Source organism: Athene noctua, chromosome Z (assembly GCF_965140245.1).
Source record: "Athene noctua chromosome Z, bAthNoc1.hap1.1, whole genome shotgun sequence".
In the NCBI taxonomy this organism is placed as follows: Eukaryota; Metazoa; Chordata; class Aves; order Strigiformes; family Strigidae; genus Athene; species Athene noctua.
This window is the reverse complement of record NC_134077.1, coordinates 90,817,160-90,836,861: the sequence shown is the minus strand read 5'-3', so window position 1 is coordinate 90,836,861 and position 19,702 is coordinate 90,817,160. Positions and strand designations below refer to the sequence as shown.

At 58.1% G+C, this 19,702-nt stretch overlaps 1 protein-coding gene across 7 annotated transcripts in view; it reads left to right on the top strand.

Annotated features, from left to right (window-relative positions):
- Nucleotides 1–670: 670 nt before the first annotated feature.
- The window catches only part of PAX5 (paired box 5), a 129,499-nt gene continuing 110,467 nt past the window's right edge, over nt 671–19,702 (top strand). For 3 of the 7 annotated variants that reach the window (XM_074931677.1, XM_074931674.1, XM_074931673.1), the window contains exons 1-5: nt 671–716; nt 7,541–7,706; nt 12,017–12,214; nt 15,930–15,994; nt 17,438–17,566. In XM_074931677.1, coding sequence (XP_074787778.1) covers nt 671–716; nt 7,541–7,706; nt 12,017–12,214; nt 15,930–15,994; nt 17,438–17,566 — 604 coding nt within the window. Of the gene's footprint in view, nt 717–2,917; nt 3,281–7,540; nt 7,707–12,016; nt 12,215–15,929; nt 15,995–17,437; nt 17,567–19,702 lie in introns of those variants that run through there. The other 4 variants (XM_074931678.1, XM_074931676.1, XM_074931680.1 and 1 more) reach the window with 3 other exon arrangements.

The following is a 19,702-nucleotide window of genomic DNA, read 5'->3' as shown; positions in this document are numbered from 1 at the left end:
ATGTTTTAGAGAACAGGACATGATCTCACATGGTGAGGAGCTCTTTAGTTTCTTAATCATTTCACGGTTCCTTCAGAGGCTTTTTTCCACCTAAAACGTTTAGTTTCAGCTCAGTGATCAGCTGCAAAAGCTCGGCGGGGAGCGGAAGAGTTGAATTACTCCAACCTGCGAGAGCCCCTCAAAAAAAAAAAAAAAAAAAAAAAGGGGAAAAAAAGAGAAAGAAGAAAAAAAGAGAAAATCGAGAAGAATAAAAAGGAAAAGAAGAAAAAAAAAATAAAAAAGGAAAAGCAAAGAAAAGGAAAAAGGAAAAGAAAAAGGAAAAGACAGAAAAGGAGAAAAGAAAAAGGATATAAAGAGAAAAAGGTAAAGAAGAGAAAAGGAAAAGAGAAAAGGAAAATAAAAAAAAGAAAAAGAAAAGAAAAGAAAAGAAAAGAAAAGAAAAGAAAAGAAAAGAAAAGAAAAGAAAAGAAAAGAAAAGAAAAGAAAAGAAAAGAAAAGAAAAGAAAAGAAAAGAAAAGAAAAGAAAGAAAAGAGAAAAGAGGAAAAAAAGGAAAAGAAAGCAAGCAAAGACAGAAAAGACAAGCGAAAGGAAAAGAAGAAGGAAAAGGCGGGCGATACAACACGACGTGGAAACTTTTCTCTGCGTTTCCCCAAGTCCCGAACACGCGGGATGGAGCTGGAGAAAACCTACGCGACCCCCCGCGCCGGCCGCACAGGTGGGACCCGCGACGGGCGCCGTGGGGACGCCCCGGCCCGTCCCGCGGGGCAGAGCCGGGGGGCGGCGGGGCCGGATCCCCGCGGGGCCTCGGGGGTCGCGGCTGCCGAGACCGACCCCCCCCCCGCCCCGCGTCCCGCGGAGGGGCTCCGCGCCGGCGCCGGGGCCCCCCGGGTGTCCGTCGGCGTCCCCCCGCGGGGAGCGCGGCGGCGGCGCGGCCGCGGGGCCGGTGCCGGACGGGGAGAGGCGGCTGCCGGCGGAACGCGATTCCGAAGCGATCGATGGGGCCTTTTATTAGTTAAATCGCCTGAATAATCGTTTAATCGATAAAAGCATTTCATGGCGGCGCGCCGCACGCCCCGCGCGGCGGGAGGGGCCGGCGGGGGGAGCGCGGGGCGGCGGCATCGGCAGCACCGGCGGCTCTGCCCGGGCCGGGCAGCGCGGGCAGCGCCGCGGGGTCGGGCCGGGGGAGGAGGAGGAGGAGGGGGGGCGCGGGCAGGGAGGAAGGCCGGGCGGGGAGGGGCGCCGGCCTGCTCCCCCCCGCCCCCACCTCCGGGTCTACCCCGGGCCGAGGCGCCGAGCGGCGGAGGGGGGCGGCAGGCCCGACGGCCCCCGCCTCGGTTGCGGGGCTGTGCGGGCCCTCGACGGCCGCCGGCCGGGCCCCCCCGCCCCATCGCGGCCCCCCCGCGTCCGCGCTCGACGAAAAGTCACCCCCGCGCTCGCCCGTGCCCTGCCGTCGGGGGCGGGGGGTCCGGTCCCGCCGCCGCCGAGGCCCCGCGGGGCGCGGAGCCGGGACCGCGATGCCCCTGTCGGGGCCGGGGGCGGGCTGCGCTCCGCCGTGTCCCCACGCTCACCCGCCCCCCCCCCCTCCCCGCCCGTCGGGAACCCCCCGATCGACGGGTCTCGGAGCCTGGAAGCCCGCCGGCCCTGGACGGGGCGGCCCCGCTCGGCCCCGCGGCCCTTCCCCGGGGGCCGCCGATCCCCTCGCCGCGGCCGCGGGTGGCGCGGACGCCGAGCGCAGCCCCGGCCCCGCGCCCTCGGGCGCCCTCCCGCCGCCGGGGGCCGCCGGGGGTCGGGCGGGACGCGGGGTCGGTCCGCCCGGGGGTCCCGCGGGCCCCCCCCGCCCCCGGTCTCGCGTGGCTGCGCCCCGGCCCCGCCCGCTGCCCCGCGAGGCCCCGCCCCCGACCGCCATTGGCCCGTCGCCGCCCAATAGCCGGCGGCGCCTCCCGGCGGCCAATGCGCGGCGCCGGCAAGTTTAACTTTTGCGATTGGCCGCGGCGCTGAGTGACGGCGCCGGGCGCCGCCCCCGCGCGCCGCCGGCCCCGTCCCGCCGCTGTCCATCCGCGCGGTGCTGAAGCGCCGCCCGCCCGCGTCTCCTTCCGCGGGGGCGCGCAGCTCGGCCGCGGGGCGCGGTCCCGGGGCGGCGCCGCACCGGCCGCCGGCGGAGACCCCCCCCCGCTTCTCCCTCCAGTTCCCGCCGCCCCGCCCCGCCCCGCCCCGGCCCCGCCCCCGCCGCCCGCCACAACCCCCGCGCCCGCCGCGGGCCGGCAGCGCGCCGGGCGCACGGCCCGAGCCAGCAGCGCCCCGCCGCCCCGGCAGCCCTCGGCGGGCGGGCGGGCGGGCGGGCGGGGAGGGAGGAGGGAGGGAGGGGGCGGCCGCGGCGGCCCCGCGGCCCGGCGGGGTCGATGGGCGACCCGCGGCGCTGCCCCACGTCGGGCGGCGGGCGCTGACGGGGCGGCCCGGTCCCGCGGGGCCGCGGCGAGCCCGGCCCCCCGCCCCGCTCCCCGCCCTCTCGCACACCTTCCCCCGCCGCTGCCCTCGCCCACCGCCGCCCCTCCCGGCTCCGCGAGTCGCTGCGAGCGGGGTGGGGTGGGGGGGTGGCTGGTGGTGGGGGGGGGGCGGGGGGTGGCACAGGCGGAGCGCGCCGCCGCCCCGGGACCGAGCCCCCGCGGACGGGGCGCCCGCCCCCGCTGCCGCCCGCCCCGGCCGCCGCCGCCGCGCAGCCGCCGGCGCCGACAGCACAAAGAGCCGTCGGGGAGGGGAGCGCCGGGCTCCCGGCCGACGGACCGAGACTCCCGCCGCCCTCCGCCGCCTCGGAGCCGGGAGGCGGGTGCCGCGGCTCGGCGGCCGCCCGGGGAGCGGCCGGGGACAGAGGCGCAGCCCGGGGCGGCCGCTCCTCGGACCCCCTCACCCCCCCACGCGCCTCCCCCCGACGGAGCCACCGGACGTTGCGAGCGGCGCGGGGAGCCGGGCTCGGCCGGCGCTGTCGGATACCGCGACCCCGCTCGGGGCGGGACTCTTCGTTTTTTTGTTTTTTGGGGTTTTTTTCTTCCTTTTTTTTTTTTTTTTTTTTGTGTTTCTGTTTTGGTTTTTTTGTTTTTTTCGGGGGATATTTTTTCTTTTTTTTTTTTTTGGCCGCTCTCCGGCTGTTTCCCCGCGCCCCCTCCCCCAGCCCCAAACCCCAGCGCCGCCGGCGAATCGAGACCAGCTCGGCGAGGCCGCCCCCGGCCCGGACCGCTCCGATGGAAATACACTGTAAGCACGACCCGTTTGCAGCAATGCATAGTAAGTAGGCTGCCACTTCAACTTCTCTGACACGGCCGCGACGGGCCCTGCGCGATCGCGGACGGGGCCGCCGCCACCCTCCCCCCCGCCCGCCCCGGGGGCGCGGACAAACCGCGGCCCGACGGCCCCGGGGGTTCGGGGCCGCTTTACCGCGTCCCCCCCCGGCGCGCCCCCGGCTCCTCTCCCCGGGCCCGGGCCGGCCGTGGCCGCCGAGCGCCTTCGGGGGAGCCGGTGGAGGGGCGGCGGGGGCTCTGCGGGCAGCGGGCTTGTCCCGGGTTTATTTTCCCGTGGAGAAAAAGCCGAGGGAAATCTGTGTTTTTACACTCAGACGGGTGTAGGCACACGCCTGACTGTGTGTCTGTATCTGCCTATATGCACGCGCGCTTATCTACAGATACTGCGTGTATGTAGATATATATATATATATATATATATATATGTGTGTGTGTATATATTTTTTTTTTTTCCCCACTAAATCTTTGGGAAAGAAAGCCGCCCGGTATTTCCGACAAATGGAAAAGTTTGCCCTACGATAGTCTCCTTCTATTTCAACATTTTGATATTCGTTTAATTGAAAACGACCAAATAAAAAAAATAATAAAAAAAATAATTTAAAAGGCAAACAAATACAAAGGGCACGCAGCGGGGCTGGAGGGTGAGAATTTTTTTTTTTTTTTAATTTTACCCATCCAGAGAAAGGCTTTAACAATTCCTGGTCGGGCTCGGCGCCGGGCAGGACGAGCGGGCAGCGGAACTGGTTAAGTTAACAGGTCGTGCGCGATTTGTTGTGCTTGAGAGGTCGGGGAAGATTTATCCATTAGCGGAGCGTTATGTGAAATGACATTTTCTCTCACGGCGAGTTAAACGCTGCGTTACGGCGAGAGATCGCGGGGAAATGTAAGGGAGAACTAATCTCATTTCCTGGCGCGCCGCAGCCCTTCAGCTAAAAGAAATTTGTTTGCAAAATAAAACCGTCCAGCGCCGGGGCTGGAAATCTCCCTCCGCCTCTGCCCCTCGCTCCTCGCGGTTTTTCCGCCCGCTCCCTCCTGCCGCTCGCACCGTTTTGGAAGGTGTCCGGAGGGGGGACGGCAGCCGGGTCCGGGCTTTTGCCACCCCCGTGAAAACGGACTTTCCCTCCCGCGACAGCACCGCGTTTTAAACCCGCGTTTATTTCTCTCCCGTCATTGAACCAAATCGCGTCTCTTTTTTTTCTTTTTTTTAAATATATATATTTTATTTTTTTTTTTCAAAGGCAAACTTCCAGGGCGCGAAACCCACGGTGCGGGATGCGGGATGCGGTGGGGAGAACGCGGCGGCCCCGTAGCCCACGCAGGACGGGTTTCCCGCGGGGGGCTGTAGACCCCCGGGAATGGGGGAGAAGCCGCGGCGGGCTCCAGCGGCTCCCTCTCATCTCTCGCAGCCGTGGGAAATCGATCTCTTCCGCGGGAATTTCGGGGCAAAACAGATGGAAGGGGGAAAAAAAAAAAAAAGACAAAACTAAAACCGCGGTGCTTTCGCTCTGACCCCCCGCAGCAGCGGGGAAGCCCCCGGGGCCGTTCGTACCCAAACGATATCCGCACCCGCGGCTCCCCGGGGCGCGGGGGGGGCGTTGAGGCCACCCCGGTGAAAGGCGGGAGCCGCCGTCCCGGGCCCCGGGGGCGCCGAGGCGGGCGGGGGGCTACCGACCCCTCCGGGCGGCTCCGGGCGGGGCCGCGGGTACCCGCGCCCGGTGCCTGGCCGGGGCTCCCCTCGCCCGAAGGCGCCCCCGAGTCTCGCCCCGTCCCCGCGGGGGGGGGCACACACGGATGGACGGGGTCCTGGCTGCGGAGCGGGGTGCGGCGCAGCGCACCGACCCCGCTCCCCCATCCCCGCGCCGGGCCGGGGGTCACAGCCCCGTCTGTCCCCCCCCGCCGCCTCCCGCACCCCCGCGGCCCGACGGGGACCCCGGCGCCCGCCCGCGGCCGGCGGAGAGGGGCCCGGGGGAGCGGGAGGGGGCTCGGCGCCGGTGCCGCTTCCCGAGGCGGTGGCAGGTTTGGGGGGGGTCCCCCGGCGCGGCGGGAGGGACGCGGCGGCCCCCGCCTTTGTTCCCCGGCGGCTGCAGGGTCGGATGGTCTCGGCCTGGGCAGGCCCGCGCTCCGCCGGCCCCCGGGGGCTGGGAACTGGCTCCGGGGGGCGAATCGGCCCTTTCCCCAAGGAATGCGTGTCTTAATGCTTCCTCTTCTTTCTTTTTCTTTTTCTTTTTCTTTTTCTTTTTCTTTTTCTTTTTCTTTTTCTTTTTCTTTTTCTTTTTCTTTTTCTTTTTCTTTTTCTTTTTCTTTTTCTTTTTCTATTTTTCCTTTCCTTTTCCTTTTCCTTTTCCTTTTCCTTTTCCTTTTCCTTTTCCTTTTCCTTTTCCCATTTTCCTTTCCTTTCCTTTCCTTTCCTTTCCTTTCCTTTCCTTTCCTTTCCTTTCCTTTCCTTTCCTTTCCTTTCCTTTCCTTTCCTTTCCTTTCCTTTCCTTTCCTTTCCTTTCCTTTCCTTTCCTTTCCTTTCCTTTCCTTTCCTTTCCTTTCCTTTCCTTTCCTCTTTCCTTTCCTTTCCCCCTTCTCTCTCCCCCCTCCTCTCTTTTCACTCTTCCTCTCTTTTCCTCCCTCCCTCCCTCACTCTCTCCCTCCCTCCTTACCTTCCTCCCTCCTTCCCACCCTCCCTCCTTCCCTCCTCCCTTCCTCTTTTCCCTTTCCCTTTCCCTTTCCCTTTCCCTTTCCCTTTCCCTTTCCCTTTCCCTTTCCCTTTCCCTTTCCCTTTCCCTTTCCCTCTCCCTCTCCCTCTCCCTCTCCCTCTCCCTTCCCCTTCCCCTTCCCTCCTCCCCCTTCCCTCTCCCCTCTCCCCGCCGCAGCATCTCGCCGCTCGCACCGATCGCGCCGCCCGTCATTCCCTACAATTAATCCCGGTAATCGGGAGGAGCCGGCGCCCTCGCTCGCCGCAGCGCTGCGGGGTGGCTCCCGCACGCCTCGGCCACCGCCCGGCCGGTCCCAGCCCCGCACACCCCTCCGCCGCCGGGTCCCCGCCCGGGGCTGCGCGCCCCGGGGCCGCCGGCTCGGCCGCGGCGGGGTCTTGCTCCGCACGGGGAAGGCGGAGCGGACCCTCGTCTGCTTGCCACCGGCTTCGGCCAGCGCGGATTTCACGTGGATTCTTTGTGGCGGTTTTAGAAGGTGCTTGCAAAGTTGGACAGCAGTTTATCAGCGGTTCATGAAATGGCCGGATTTAAATAAAAATGGCTCTGTATAGTTTTTTTTTTCTTTTTAAGAAACACTGAGGCGTTTGGCTTGTCAGACTATTCAGTACTGTTCAACCCCTGTGCCAATAGATTTCCCGTATTATTTTTGTTCCGGAATTAGCATCCCCACTGCCCCTACTGCTTGTTTTCAACTTCTCCACTCCTCTGCCATCGAAACAGTTTGGATGATTAACAGCACGAGGGTTAATTGTATTTCCTCACTTGGGATCTGCACAGTTTCACCACTCTTCCTCCAAGTTGGTCCCGTTTCCCACCAGATACATGATTCACCTTGCTAAAGGTGAACAGTGCAAATCTCCTCGAAAAGGAATAATATACCGGGCTTGCCTGAGTGTTCATGTTTCATTTGTGGGATCATAATACCTGCCAAGACTGCTGTAAATCACAAGAGCAGAAATCGTGCTTTCTGCTGCTTTTTTTTTTTTTTATTTTTTCCCCCTCTTGATTAAATCAAGGCATCTGGAAAAAACAAACCCAAACCCAAACCCACGTATTTCACTTGAGTTATCCCCTTCTGTGCTTAGACATGAACAGCGTGTGGGCTGAGCCATCGCCCAGCCTTACTTCCCGCTGGCTGCGTGGCCAGAGCCTTGCGGCAGCCTCTGCTCCCGGGCAGCGCCGGGCCTGCCCTGGGAGTTCACACTTGGGCGAACGCGGCCGCTGGCGCCGGAGGGAGCGTAGCCACATCCCGGGAGCCGGGCATCGCTGCGTGGCTTCCCCATGGCCATTTTCCCCCACGATCTGCCTTCAGGCAGGAGGATTCTCCCCTCCGGGCAGTGTCAGTGTGGCAGCGTGGCCGTGATCGCCTCCGTGCTCCGGGGAAAAGCAGCCGGAGGCTCGACCGACGGTGGGGAGGGGGATGCCCGGCAGCGGGCAGCGCCGGGCTGGGGGGGTCTGCCCTGCAGAAATGTCCCAAACTCTGACACAGCTCTTCTTGTCCTGCCCTTCTCCCCCTCCCCTGCGTGTGTCTGTGTGTGTTTCAGGACATGGAGGCGTGAATCAGCTGGGGGGTGTTTTTGTGAACGGCCGCCCCCTCCCAGATGTGGTTCGCCAAAGGATCGTGGAGCTCGCCCACCAAGGGGTCCGGCCCTGTGACATCTCCCGGCAGCTCCGCGTCAGCCACGGCTGCGTCAGCAAAATACTTGGCAGGTAAAAGGGAGGGGGGGGACGACGAATCCTTCTGCGTCCATCAAAAAAGTGTCAGTGCCGGTCCCTGAACTGGAGGCTGCAAGCGAATGGGGAATGGCAGAAACCTCAGGAAATCAGCCCAGCGAGCACAGGGGCCTCCTGACCACTCCTGGGTTTATATGCCCGAGGCGGGTAAAAGCTGCCACTCCTACGATGTCTGGTTTGCCCCGTCTCGGTCTCTTGTGGGTAACTCCAACGCCCAGTGCGAAACGCCGCGTGGGGTGCATTGGGTGTTGTAGGGCGTGTGTCCTGCCCCTGCCTCTTCTGAACAAGCAGAGAAAGCCAGGGGTCATCTTCAGTAAAATGTCAAAAAAAAAAAAAAAAGGAAGTTGTGGAAGTTACTCCTTTTGCTTTCTGGAGACGAGTCTCTTTTAGCAATAATATCATCACGTATTGCATCAGCGTTGCCATGTGTTCCTTCACACGGGCTGTTCCGTCCCACTGTTTAATTCAACATCTTTTTCCACTCTTGTGCTGTCACACGTTCTTAATTAGAGCACAGAATACCATGAGTAACTATTAACCATCTTAATTTTGGCTGTTTTGGGAGTAGCCCTCTGCTCAGGCCGGAGCTGCTTGAACCACTATGACAGCAGGAAATTAAACTCCGAATTCCTACTATTTCCTGGTTTCATTTTTCAGTTTGACAAAGATTCAGGCCAAAAATACCATCCTCGCTTCTTTGTATCTTGTGAACAAATCTGAACATAATCTCTGTGACGTATAGTGTTAAAATGCTTTTGGACCCCAAGTATTCTGAGGTATTTGAGCAACTTGTATTGAGGAAAACACTTTTTTTGTTAGAATATGTTTTTCTTGATCATCTGGAAAAGTTAATGCCTGGGCTATTGACTAAACTTTCACAGTTTATGGTATAGAATTTTGCTATTTTTATTTTCACTGCCTTTTTCTTTTCCAATTTTTAACCAAGTTGGTTTTCTGGATGTGACACAGCTGCAAAGACTGTTAAGGCTTTTTTTTTTTTTTTTTTCAGTATATGCAGGGGATCTGCTTGACTTAGCAGCTTTTACGCTCTCTCTGTGTTCAGTTTCGGGCTGACTTGGCACGGCCACAGGCCCCTGGTTTGCAGCTCCTGGCACTCCTTTCCCCGCAGCCCCCTCCTCCCCATACTGGCTTTACGTGGCGAGGAGCGTCTCCGCGGCCCCGCACGAGCTCACCAGCTCTTGCTTTTTCTCCTGTGCCCTCATGGCGGGGGGATGCGTTCCCCCGCGAGCTGCGCGCGCTCCTCCGGGTGTAGGTTTGAGGATGCTGGTGCCTTCACTCCCTTAGAGAGGAGAACTTCCCGCGGGCTTTATCCGAGACCTGCCGGCCCCTCGCGGGCTGTTCCCCTCGGTTATCTCTCTGCGTCCGCTGCCGGCGCAGCCCCTGCTCCCGGCCTGGCTGGTGGGTTTGGCCGGTGACATTCTCCGTTGCCGCAGAACCGCCACCAATTCCCACCAGGACCAACGTGCAGCTGGGAAACGGGCAATTTATTCACCTACCAGGCAAAGATCCGATGGTTTTACTTCTCATACTTTGGAATAGATTTACCATTAGATATATTTGCACTGTAGAGCAAAGAACGAGGCTCTAGAGCTTTGTCATTAAAGTTGTCAACAATAAATTGGAATTTCATAGCTCATTATTTTCATGACTAATAATTACAGTGGGTAAAATGTCACCGTAATTGCAGCTCTCCGTGCGTGTGTGTTTTTTCACGTGTGTGTGGGTGAAAAACGGGAGTCCTTATGATAAACCCTCACATTTAGAATTTTACGGTCAGAATTTTTCAGTCCTCGATACAGCCTGAGAAATCATCCAGAGGCAGGGAAGTGGCAGATGCAGCGCCAGCGAACCTCACCCCTGCGAGGGGGGTACCGCAGGGGTGCCCACGCTTCACCCGCAGCGGCAACTTGCTGCAAGCAGGAGGCCCGGACACGGTGCACGTAAAACGAAGCCGCCCGCAGCCCTCCCGGCCTTTGAAATGGAGATGGGAGCCAGAGATGCTGGTGCTGCGCAGCCCCCAGGCCCCTTCCCTGCGCCCAGGTTCTGTGCCAGGGTGAAGGGGAGGGGGGTGTCAGTGGCCTCAGTGCCCGAGAACGAGGGTCTGGGCCCAATCCTGCACCCTGGGGGCGACCTGCCTCTTCTCATCGACGCGCGCCGGTGTGGGGCTGGAGGCGCTGAGGGTGGGCAGTGCTTAGAGGATTTGGGAGTGAGGGTCTTGCTGTCCGGAGGGGCTTCGTCCCCCAGCGAGCTCTCCGCTGCCGCAGTGTCACAGCGGAAGGGCCTTTGCCGTCGTGTCTTACCTACCGTGGGAAACCGCCTTGTCGGCGCGGCCACGGCTTCCCGGGCTGGCGGGGTGCTGGCAGGCACCGTGTCGCGGTGCAGCGCGGCGCTCTTGGAGGAAAGCACAAAGGAACGTTTGTAAAATCTGCTGGTTTGGCTGGAATGAAGAGAATTGGGACGTTCTGTCGGGTAGCGTTCATGGTATTGTGTGGCTTCCTTCTGCACCCTCTGCACGGGAGAGGTGCCAGCGGTGAAGGTTTTGAGGCCGGGCAGCAAGGTTTTAGCAGGTTTATGGTCCACATTTGCCACCGTTTCGTCATGTCCTCAGGAAACACGGGAAGAGCTGAATTTTACCCCCTCTGCCCTAAAGCTGGCTACTAGGCCATGCTTAGGGACATGGGGAGGGTTAATCCCTCTCTGATACCTGACACTTTCAATAACTAATATTGCTTAAATGGCTGATGGAGACAGAGTCCACATCTGCATCCAGAATATCTGAGAACAGGTACAAACAACGCGGTGTCAGTCTCTTCAAAGGAATTTTAGGCCCTGTGCGCAGAGCTCTCCCAGAAAGATTGAAAACCCGTGGCCTGGCAGAAATTTGATGAACATGGTTGTGTGTTACAGTGAGAGAGACTTCGGCTGCGCAGCCTGTTTGTGTTCTGCTCACACGGGAAAGATTGGGGAATTAATTTTTTTTTTTTTTCCCTGTATAATGGGTATGTCAAGTAGCTGCAGAGAAAATATATTAATAAGCAGTCTTATGCTCTTACTTGGGAGTCTTCTCTGAGCTCCCTGCTGTTACTGTGGGCATGGAGCTCTGAGTGGACGTGTTTAGCAGCTCGGTGGGCGCCGGGTTGAAAGGCTCCTGAGGTCGAGGTCTTGCTCTGCACAGAAAGGACGTGCCGGCCTGGGGTGGTTGTTGCAGGTGGGCACAGGGTTTTCTTCCCATCCGGCCACGAGAAAATTCACCAGATACCAAGGCAGTGCGTGGCCGGGAGCGTGCCTCGTGCAGTGCGCTCCCGAGAGCGCGGCACCGAGGAGCACCATCTCATTCTTGGTCTCCGTTCCCACCCTCGGTGGGTGAGAGGCGACTTCTGCTCTTAGCAGCGTGCTCAAGGCTTCGTTTATGGAAAGGGGAGACTTGTGGGGCCAGGGACCTCATCTGCGACAGAAGCGATTGCTCTTGTGTGATTTACACGTGAGGGAATCTGTCAGATTTCGGTCGGTTCCTCCAGTTTCCCTGGCGCGGCCTCAGCAGAGCTGCTGGTGTGCGGAGAGGTGCTGTGCCTGTGGGAGGGCCACAGGACTGGTCACAGAAGCCAACCCCCACATCAGCTGGGCCCCTCCAGAGTGAGGGCAGCTCCCTTTGCCTTGAAATTCATGACTGAAACTGCTAAAAACCTGATGTTAGAAAAATTCCATTTTGAAAAATCTTAACTATTAAAACCATAATACACATATTAAAACCATAAAATGGGAAAAAGGTATGACAGTATATTTATTCTGGAGGTGCAAATATATAAAACACAATACCCAGCCTTCATTTCACTATGAAATGATAACAAGCCGTAGATATTAATGACACAGAATTTCTGTAGAAAGAGTAATTTGCTACAAAAGAGTCCACTGCAAAAAGTGTTCTTTGGTGCGATTTGTTTCTATTATTGCCAGCACCACTGATTAATAACACACATTTTCAGTTAATTTTGGATCCCGGCGTGCCCTTTAATCTTGCGTTGTTTCTTTTGTCTTGCTATTACAGAAAAATATATATTGTATCCTGAGGCCCGATTCCAATTACTATAAGTTAATCTATTAGGTGATAAAGCACTACATAGGCAGAAAATGTGTATGTGAAAGTGAAGATGTATCTCAGGATTTGCTGGGGTTTGGTTACCTTGAAATTATGTTCTCTATAAATCTCAAAGCATGTTCTCTGTCCATTTGTGATAACTAAAGCTTTGTTTTGGATGTTGTCCCAGGTATTACGAAACCGGGAGTATTAAGCCTGGAGTGATTGGAGGATCAAAACCAAAGGTCGCCACACCCAAAGTCGTTGAAAAAATTGCAGAGTACAAACGCCAAAATCCCACTATGTTTGCCTGGGAGATCAGGGATAGACTCCTTGCTGAGCGAGTGTGTGACAACGACACCGTGCCCAGCGTCAGTTCAATTAACAGGTAAAGGTCTGCCTGGTCCCGGGGAGGGACGCTCCTCGACGCGCTGCCGCTGAATCCCCCTCGGCCGGTCGGGCTGGGCCTTTTGTGCTGTTTGCAAGAAATGCAGCTTGATTGTGCTTCCCTGACGTGTTCGGGGCTGGGGAAGAGCTGTGGGCTCGCCCCCGTGGCAGGTTCTGCCGCTGCCCTTCCTTCCCTGCCGTCCTTTTCCCAGCCTGGGAGTTTCACTGCTCGCTGGCAGCGATCCCGCCCGTTTGCTCCGAGCGAGGCCACCTCTCTGCTCGACGGGGCGGGCGTCCAGCGGGACGTTGTGCGGGGCGGCGGTCATCTGGGAAAAGGTGGGGTCTGGGTGCCTGGAGGAGGGCACTCAAGGCACAGGTCTAGGTACCGCTTCTGTCCCCCTGACGCCTGCTCGGTCTTGCTGAAGTTGGCCCAGGGCTGAGCCTGCGTGGCTGGCACCAGAGCAGTTCGGTCAGGAGCCTTCAGGTGCCTCAGCCATCCGCTTGTTACGTGGATGCACTTAAGTGGCCTTTAGTAAAAATGCAGGAGAATCTCAGTCCCGTGTTCAGGGCTGGGCTCGCAGAGGGGTCTGGAGCTTACACTCGCTACTGCCACCTCAGTGACGCCTCCCCTGCTCGCCAGCCTCCCTCTGTCGAAGGATGGCTAAAGCCAGTGTTGAAAAAACCCAGGGAAATACTCTGTTGTGTCTCCAGCCCTGCCAGGCCGATAATGAGGGATTAATGACGGGAAGGCAGAGCGCTGGGGCAGCCTCACGCACACCCGCAGCCCTGGCAAGCAGAGCCCTTTCGTTTTCACTCGGGGTGTGCCCGGCGCCAGGCTTTGGCCTCACCGTGCTGGCGAGATGGTTTTCACTTGTGCGATTGCATGCAAATTCTTTGAATGCATCTAGCTATAAAGTCCCATCTGTGTCCATGGACGTGAAATAAATTGATGCAATATTCTTTTATTGGCTATCCCAACCTGATTTGCATTCATGGAGTTGCCGCTTGAGTAGCCGAGTGGCTTCCCCAGCGCTGGCGGGGAGAGGTGTCTGCCTCGCCGAACGGAACGTTGAGTCACGCGTTCCTGGGTTTTAAGGGCACAAATGGGTCAGTTCCCGCGCAGCCCGTGGTGCTGCCTGGGAGCTCCCGACTCGCCGAGGCTCCGGAGCGGTGTTCAGTAACACGGACGAGGCGTTTTCAGTTTTTATAAGGATCTGAGAAATAATATAGATGCCGGGAAAACTGAAGGATGATGTCACGCTGGCTGACCTCAAGTTACCAAGGGCAAACTCTGCTTCCATGAAAGTCAGCTCGAGCCCCGCCACGTGAGAGGCATCGCTGCCACCAGCAGCCTCGTGTTTGTGTAGCAGGGCTTCCAGCATCCTCAAAAAAAACTATGAAAAAGGCACTCAGAGCTCTATGAAAAAGAGGGATTAAGTAGCTTCCAGCCATGTTTTCAGCCAGTGTCCATATTCTACCTCCCGCTGCATCCCCGTGTGTGCCCACACTGACAGTGTCCACGCATGCACGGCCAGTGCATCAGACGCCCGTTTCATGATCTGCCACCAAGTTATTTAGCTGGAAATCTTGTTCTTTCTCATCTGCGTGACACTGTGGCTAAGGTCTTTTCCTTTCCTTAAAGGTGTGAAACCCCTTTTTGAAAACGCACACGATCTTTTTGAGTCAGTCTGTTTACCCGGAGGATTGTTTTTGCCAGCCTCGGAGAATGTCCTGAGAACCCAGACCAAACCGTCATGAGGAGAAACCTGGAATTCACATCAAAAATACTCGGCTTTAGCCCTAAATCCTCCCAGCTCCACTCTGTGGTCTGTGGGATTTATCCTTCGATTTACAATTAAGTGCAGGCGTCTGTACATGTCCGGGCTTTGCTGGCAGGGCCGTTACAGGCCGCGGGTGCAGGCCTCGGGTCCTGCTCACCGCTGACGCACAGACGGGGGGTTGCCCTGTCGCTGCAGACCTGAACCCCTTGGAGAATCGCGTGGTTGGGTTCCCGCCCTGCTGCAGGGAGGGCGAGGCCGAGCAGTCGACGTTCCCACGGTGGGGAGGACGGAACTGCCACGCTGCCCCCCCGACCCTGATGGGCAGAGGGGGGTCCCCGGGGCCGAGGCGTTCCCTTCGGGGGAGCCCTCGCTGCTCTGGGGCCGGGCTGCACTCAGCGCATCCCCGCTGCAGAGGGTGCCTCGCAGCAGACAAATCTGAGCTGCTGCCCCCCTGTATGAGTGAATAATAACTATTATTATTAATTAATAACTTTAATTAATATTAATAATAGGCCACTCTTCTGCAGCAGGAGCAACTTCGTGTGATTAAACCTTAATTAATCATTGCGATTCGTTTTGCTCAAATAAGCCGAGAGCTGCCCAGCTGCTTCAAAGCGCTGCAGCCCCCGTCCCCCGGAGATGAAGACGTTGATGTGTCAGAAGGCCCCGGGCACCCTTCCCTCGCCGCGGTGGCGTGGAGGTGTTGTGCCGGTGGTCTCCACCCTGCCCGTGCAGGGTCCCAGGTCTTTGGCTGCACGGTGCCCCGCCGAAGCTCCCTTTGATCCCAGCGCTGGGCTGGCTCCTCCGGCCCCTGGCAGGGGGTTTGCTGCCACTGGAGGTCTCTGACACCCAACAGCTCCGCTCTGGGCCGGCAGCCGAAAGCCGACGGACCAACAGACTGAGTCCCTGCCAGCCGCGGAGGGACTGGTGGGGACAGCACCGTGTCCTCTCCTGGCTCGGGGCTGGGTGGTGGTTCCCGTACCAGCTCATCAAGCTGTTTGTTCCTGTGGATGCATCCCCACGCCAGCTCTGTCTCGTGCGTCCCCTCCTCTCCCAAATTCACGGCAGGCAGAAACAGGAGAAGAGTTGTTAGGTAACGGGAGGAGCAGTGCTTTGCGTTGGGCAGGGAGGTGTGCGGGGAGCGGGCAGCCTGCCTCCTGCCAGCCCGTTCCGATTCCGCTGTGGCCGGTGGCAGGGCCGTGGTACCTCGGGAGGCATCTCAGACCACATCTTTTATTTCTTCGCGCTGCCTCGGCAGGTGAGCACTCGCTAGGGAACCTCCCTAGCACTTGCTAGCCACTGCCCTGCATCCTGCAACATAACACAGGCCTTCTAGTTTTTCTACATCTCTGAATTTCTCCTGATTGACATCGTTATAAATCAAGCAGAGGCCGTCCCTAGCGATGACATTGTAGTTACTCAACTTTTAAGATCAACATGTAATTCATCACGTTTTTGTTTTAATGTTAATTTGGCTAAGCAGGTCCTTTTCCGAGGCATCTGAGTTGTTCAGCAGTGTGAGTACCCAGGGGACAACCTGGCAAACGTGTCCCCGCACCCGGGGCTGCAGATCGCAGCCTGCGGGGACATCTGGGCCGGGAAGCGCCCAGCTCCCTGAGGAGGGCGTGCTGCGCCCGATGGGCGCCCAAATAGCGACGGGTGTTTGGTTCCTGGGGGGTGAGGGTGAGGCCCTCAACGGCACTGAACGCTGCACGTCCCGAGGACGGTGCAGGAGTCGGTCACACAATGGGCTGGAGGCAGAAACACGGTCCTGGGTCTGCCCGCCAAACTTTGGTGTTTCAGTGGGTGATGGGATAAAGGCAGAAAGGCATTTCTGTATTGATGTAGGTGACCTGAATGGAAAAAACAGTGTCTGATGCCCCCTGCCATTGCAGGCTTGATGCTAAGCAGCCGTTTCTTTTCAACCACACACAGGATCATACGGACGAAGGTGCAGCAGCCACCCAATCAGCAGGTCCCAGCCTCCAGTCACAGCATAGGTACGAAAAACTTTTTTTTTTCCCCCCTTAATATAAAAAAAAAAAATAGCATAATGGATTACAAATATTCTAAAGAACTTTTAATCATTCTTATGGACAGATAATTCTGCATAAAACACTTCAGCACACGTGCTAATGCGCCTTCTTTGTCATTCTCCAAGGGCTGAACATAGTAAATGAATTTTATAAATACTGCTAAAAGGTTTTGAATTTTACTGATTATTATGATAAATAGCTTTCACCATGAGACAGAAAATTGAAATCTAAACCAAAAAACCCCCACTAATGGGGGTCTATAGAATGTCAGATAATTAAAGTAATAAATCAAGAAAGGGATACTTATTCATAACATTTTCTGCATCATTAGTCAGTAAGTAGTTTTGAATGTGTTTTTTTCATCTATCAACCATCCCTTCCATAATTCTTTGTGCACTTGCAGTCTTGAGTGAAGAGGTAGCAAAACTTTTCTAAACTTTAATCCAGCCGCAGCTCGGCAGCGCTGTGCCCCAAGGCGGGCCGTGCCGGTGCGGGGGGTCCCTGGGGGGTCGGCCCGGCTGCCGGGGTGTCCTCAGCCCTTCACGAGGGTGACGGTCTCATTCCGGGGGGGCTGCTCGGGGGGCTCCATCGGGGCTCAGGGGCTGCTCTCTTTTTGTTCTTGTTCTGTGAAGGCTGCTGGGGCACGGGTAAGCCCTTGCTGTGTAGGCGGGAGGGAGGTGGGATGGGGGTCCCGGTTCCTCTCTGCCTTTGTACCGCTGCCGGTGGAATGGGGAAATGGTTTCTGCCCCCACCCTTGGCAAGGATGGGGCGCAGAGCCTGGGTGCAGAGCTGCGTTGACTCTCGGGGCTGGTCTGGGAAATCACATCGCAGCCCCGTGTCCTGAGCCTTTATCTCGGGGAAACGCCAGAACAATCCCAGAGGAGGAAAAACATCCCTCACTTCGCTGCCGTGGCCTAAGGGCCGCCTCTCTTCGAGGAGAACGAGAAATCTCTTGTGTCAGGGCTTGGGGCTGACGGAGGCGGGGGCACTGGGGGTCGTGCTATGGCCCTGCAGAACCCCGGGGCGCTCAGGGCCTGCCGGTGCTTTTTGGGACGCAGGGACCTGCCCGCACGGGCTCAGCCTCTGAGCGGTCGGAGGTGGCAGCAGTGCTGCCTCCTCTGCCTCGGACTCGCGGCGTCACGTAGACAGGGCATCTGCCGACATCCCCAGGCTCGGGTGGGCTATGGTGAATGACGCCCCCTCATCTGGGCGCAGCCATCTCTGTTAAAGCTCGGGGGGCTCTGTTAAAGCAAAGTGGATTTAATTCATATTTTGGGGAGCCTCAGGGCCTTTCAGCCATGTGTCCCACCCCCTGGGCAAGACTGGGGTCTTCCCTGGCCCGGTGGCTTTTGGGGGGGCTGGTGCTCGTGCTGTCGTGCCCGCTGACCGCCCGGCCTTGCCTTGCAGCCTCCACGGGGTCTGTGACCCAGGTGTCCTCCGTCAGCACCGACTCGGCCGGCTCGTCCTACTCCATCAGCGGGATCCTGGGCATCGCCTCCCCTGGCACCGAGAGCAACAAGCGCAAGCGGGACGAAGGTAGCGGGAGGTGTTTTGTGGAGGGGGGTGGGCCGATGCACGGCTGGGAGGGTGGGACGGAGATGGGGCAGACGTGTGCGTATGTCGCGTGGTGCAGCTGTGGACGGCCCCTGTCGGCATCGCCGTGGTGGGGTTTGGCGCCGTTTCGGCAGGACCTTGCCACCTTGTCGCCTTCAGCGTGACCCTGTGGCCAGAGGTGGAACCGATTTGAGGAGCAGGGACTTGTCTGGGTGTTTCAGAAAGCACCGGGGGTGTGTCACAGATTTTAACCAGACCCTCCTCCCGACTGGGAACATTTCCCTCCAGCCAGTGGAAAGGGGCAGAATCACCATTGTGTTGACTCTGTGGCCACCTAAAATGTAAAATGTCGGAGAGGTGTCCCCATGCACAAAGAGACGGAAAATTAACGGCAGAGCTGTCTGCCATGCCGGTCCCCTTGCACTGGGCAGAGTTTGTCAGGCTGGGAGTGGAAATGAGCACGGTCTGGTTGGGGTTGGGCATTACCAGCACTCCTCAGATCCGCTGCAGGGTTTATGGTTCTGTTTCGTTCGGCATCCTGGGCACTTTCCTAATGAAAACACTGCTTTGGGGAGAAGGATGCTGGGAGCAGAGCAGAAGGGAAAAGACAAGAAATTCTGTGTTTGTGTCTTATAAAAGTGCCTTTAATTTAGAGCATCAGTTTTGCTTAGGGAGAGCTTACAGCGGGGAGTTGAGGCGAAGATGTGTTTGTGGTTGTGGAGGGGACACTGGAACCTTACCGGGGATGCTGTGGCTGTGGAGGGGTGTCCGCCTGCCCCGTGGCAGCACCGGTGGCCTGGGCGTCCCCCTTACTCTTGGCGGGGTGATGCTGTCCTGCCTGCCAGGTCGGGCTCCTGCCCCTTGCTCTGGAGCACCCCGGCTCCTGTGTGGTGGGTCCCTGTCCCTGTGCCCCCCACTGCTCCCCGGTCCCCCCCGTGGCCCAGCCCCAGGGGGATGGAGCAGGCAGCAGCTGTAGTGGCATTAACCAAACCCCCGGGGAAACGCGGCCAAAATGGGGTGAACAGCCTGGCACCCAAGCGGATGCACTGGTGGAAACGCACGGTCAGGTCACGGAGCAGGGCTTGGTTTTGCTGAAACTGGGGGGAAAACCTGCAAGGGGTTTGTGGGGCCAGTTTCAGGCACGTGGGGACTGGTCTGATGGTGAGAGTACAAAACCCCACGCTGAATATGCTGTTGTTAGTTAACTGCCATCATGCATCCGATACTTTTTTCCCAAATCAAGGCCACAAGTGCATAGATCAATATAAGCATTAAAGCAGGTAGGGCAGAAATTTTGTATTTCTATCAGCCAGGTCAGAAGAGAGGTCACCCGTGTTGAAGCCACGCAGCTCTGTCACAGCCCTGTCCTGAAGCACCGGTTCTTGGCTGCCTGCAGTTACAGAGGGCTCTGGTTTAATTGCAGAGAAAAGAATTAAATGTTTCCTTGGAAAGATCAGAAGCAGAGCTGAGAAATTCCCCAGCTTTTGCCAGTTTGCATTTAGAAGAGAGCACGTGATTTCTAAAACAACCCCCGTCGTTTTGGCAGGATGAGTCATGATTTTCGAGCTGGTAAGCTGGACAGTAATGCTGTCCTCAGCAGACCATCTAAACTGCTTTTATAATAGGCTTAGGGCTGCAGATTTGGAGAGGCATAAACAGCTACTTCAGTGTCTTTGTCTACTTGAGGGGATCCCCAGGAGTGTCCATAACCCCCCCATCCCGCTCAGCACAGGGTCCCTCTGCACAGGCGGGCGCGAGGTGCCCATGGAGGCGTCCCAAGGCCGCAGGGGACGGGGAGGTGGGTCATACCTCCCACCCTCTACTGTGAAAAAGCGAAGCGTGTCATCCGATTACGGCCTGTATCATGATGCAGATGCACAAGGGGGCAGAGTTAACTTTACCATTTCCCGACTTCGGAGAGCCGGCAGGGACCACCTCCGCGGCGAGCCCCTTGCCTCATGTCTTTGGCCGTGCCACGGTGTTTCTCCGCAGCGGCTGGGAGGTGCGTGTGCCTGCTGCTCCTCCCTGCGTGCGTCTCCCGGAGCCACGGGCTGTGCCGTGCTCGGCCAGTGGTCCTGGCCCCCCTCACCCGGGGAGAGAAACGGGGTGGACTCACCC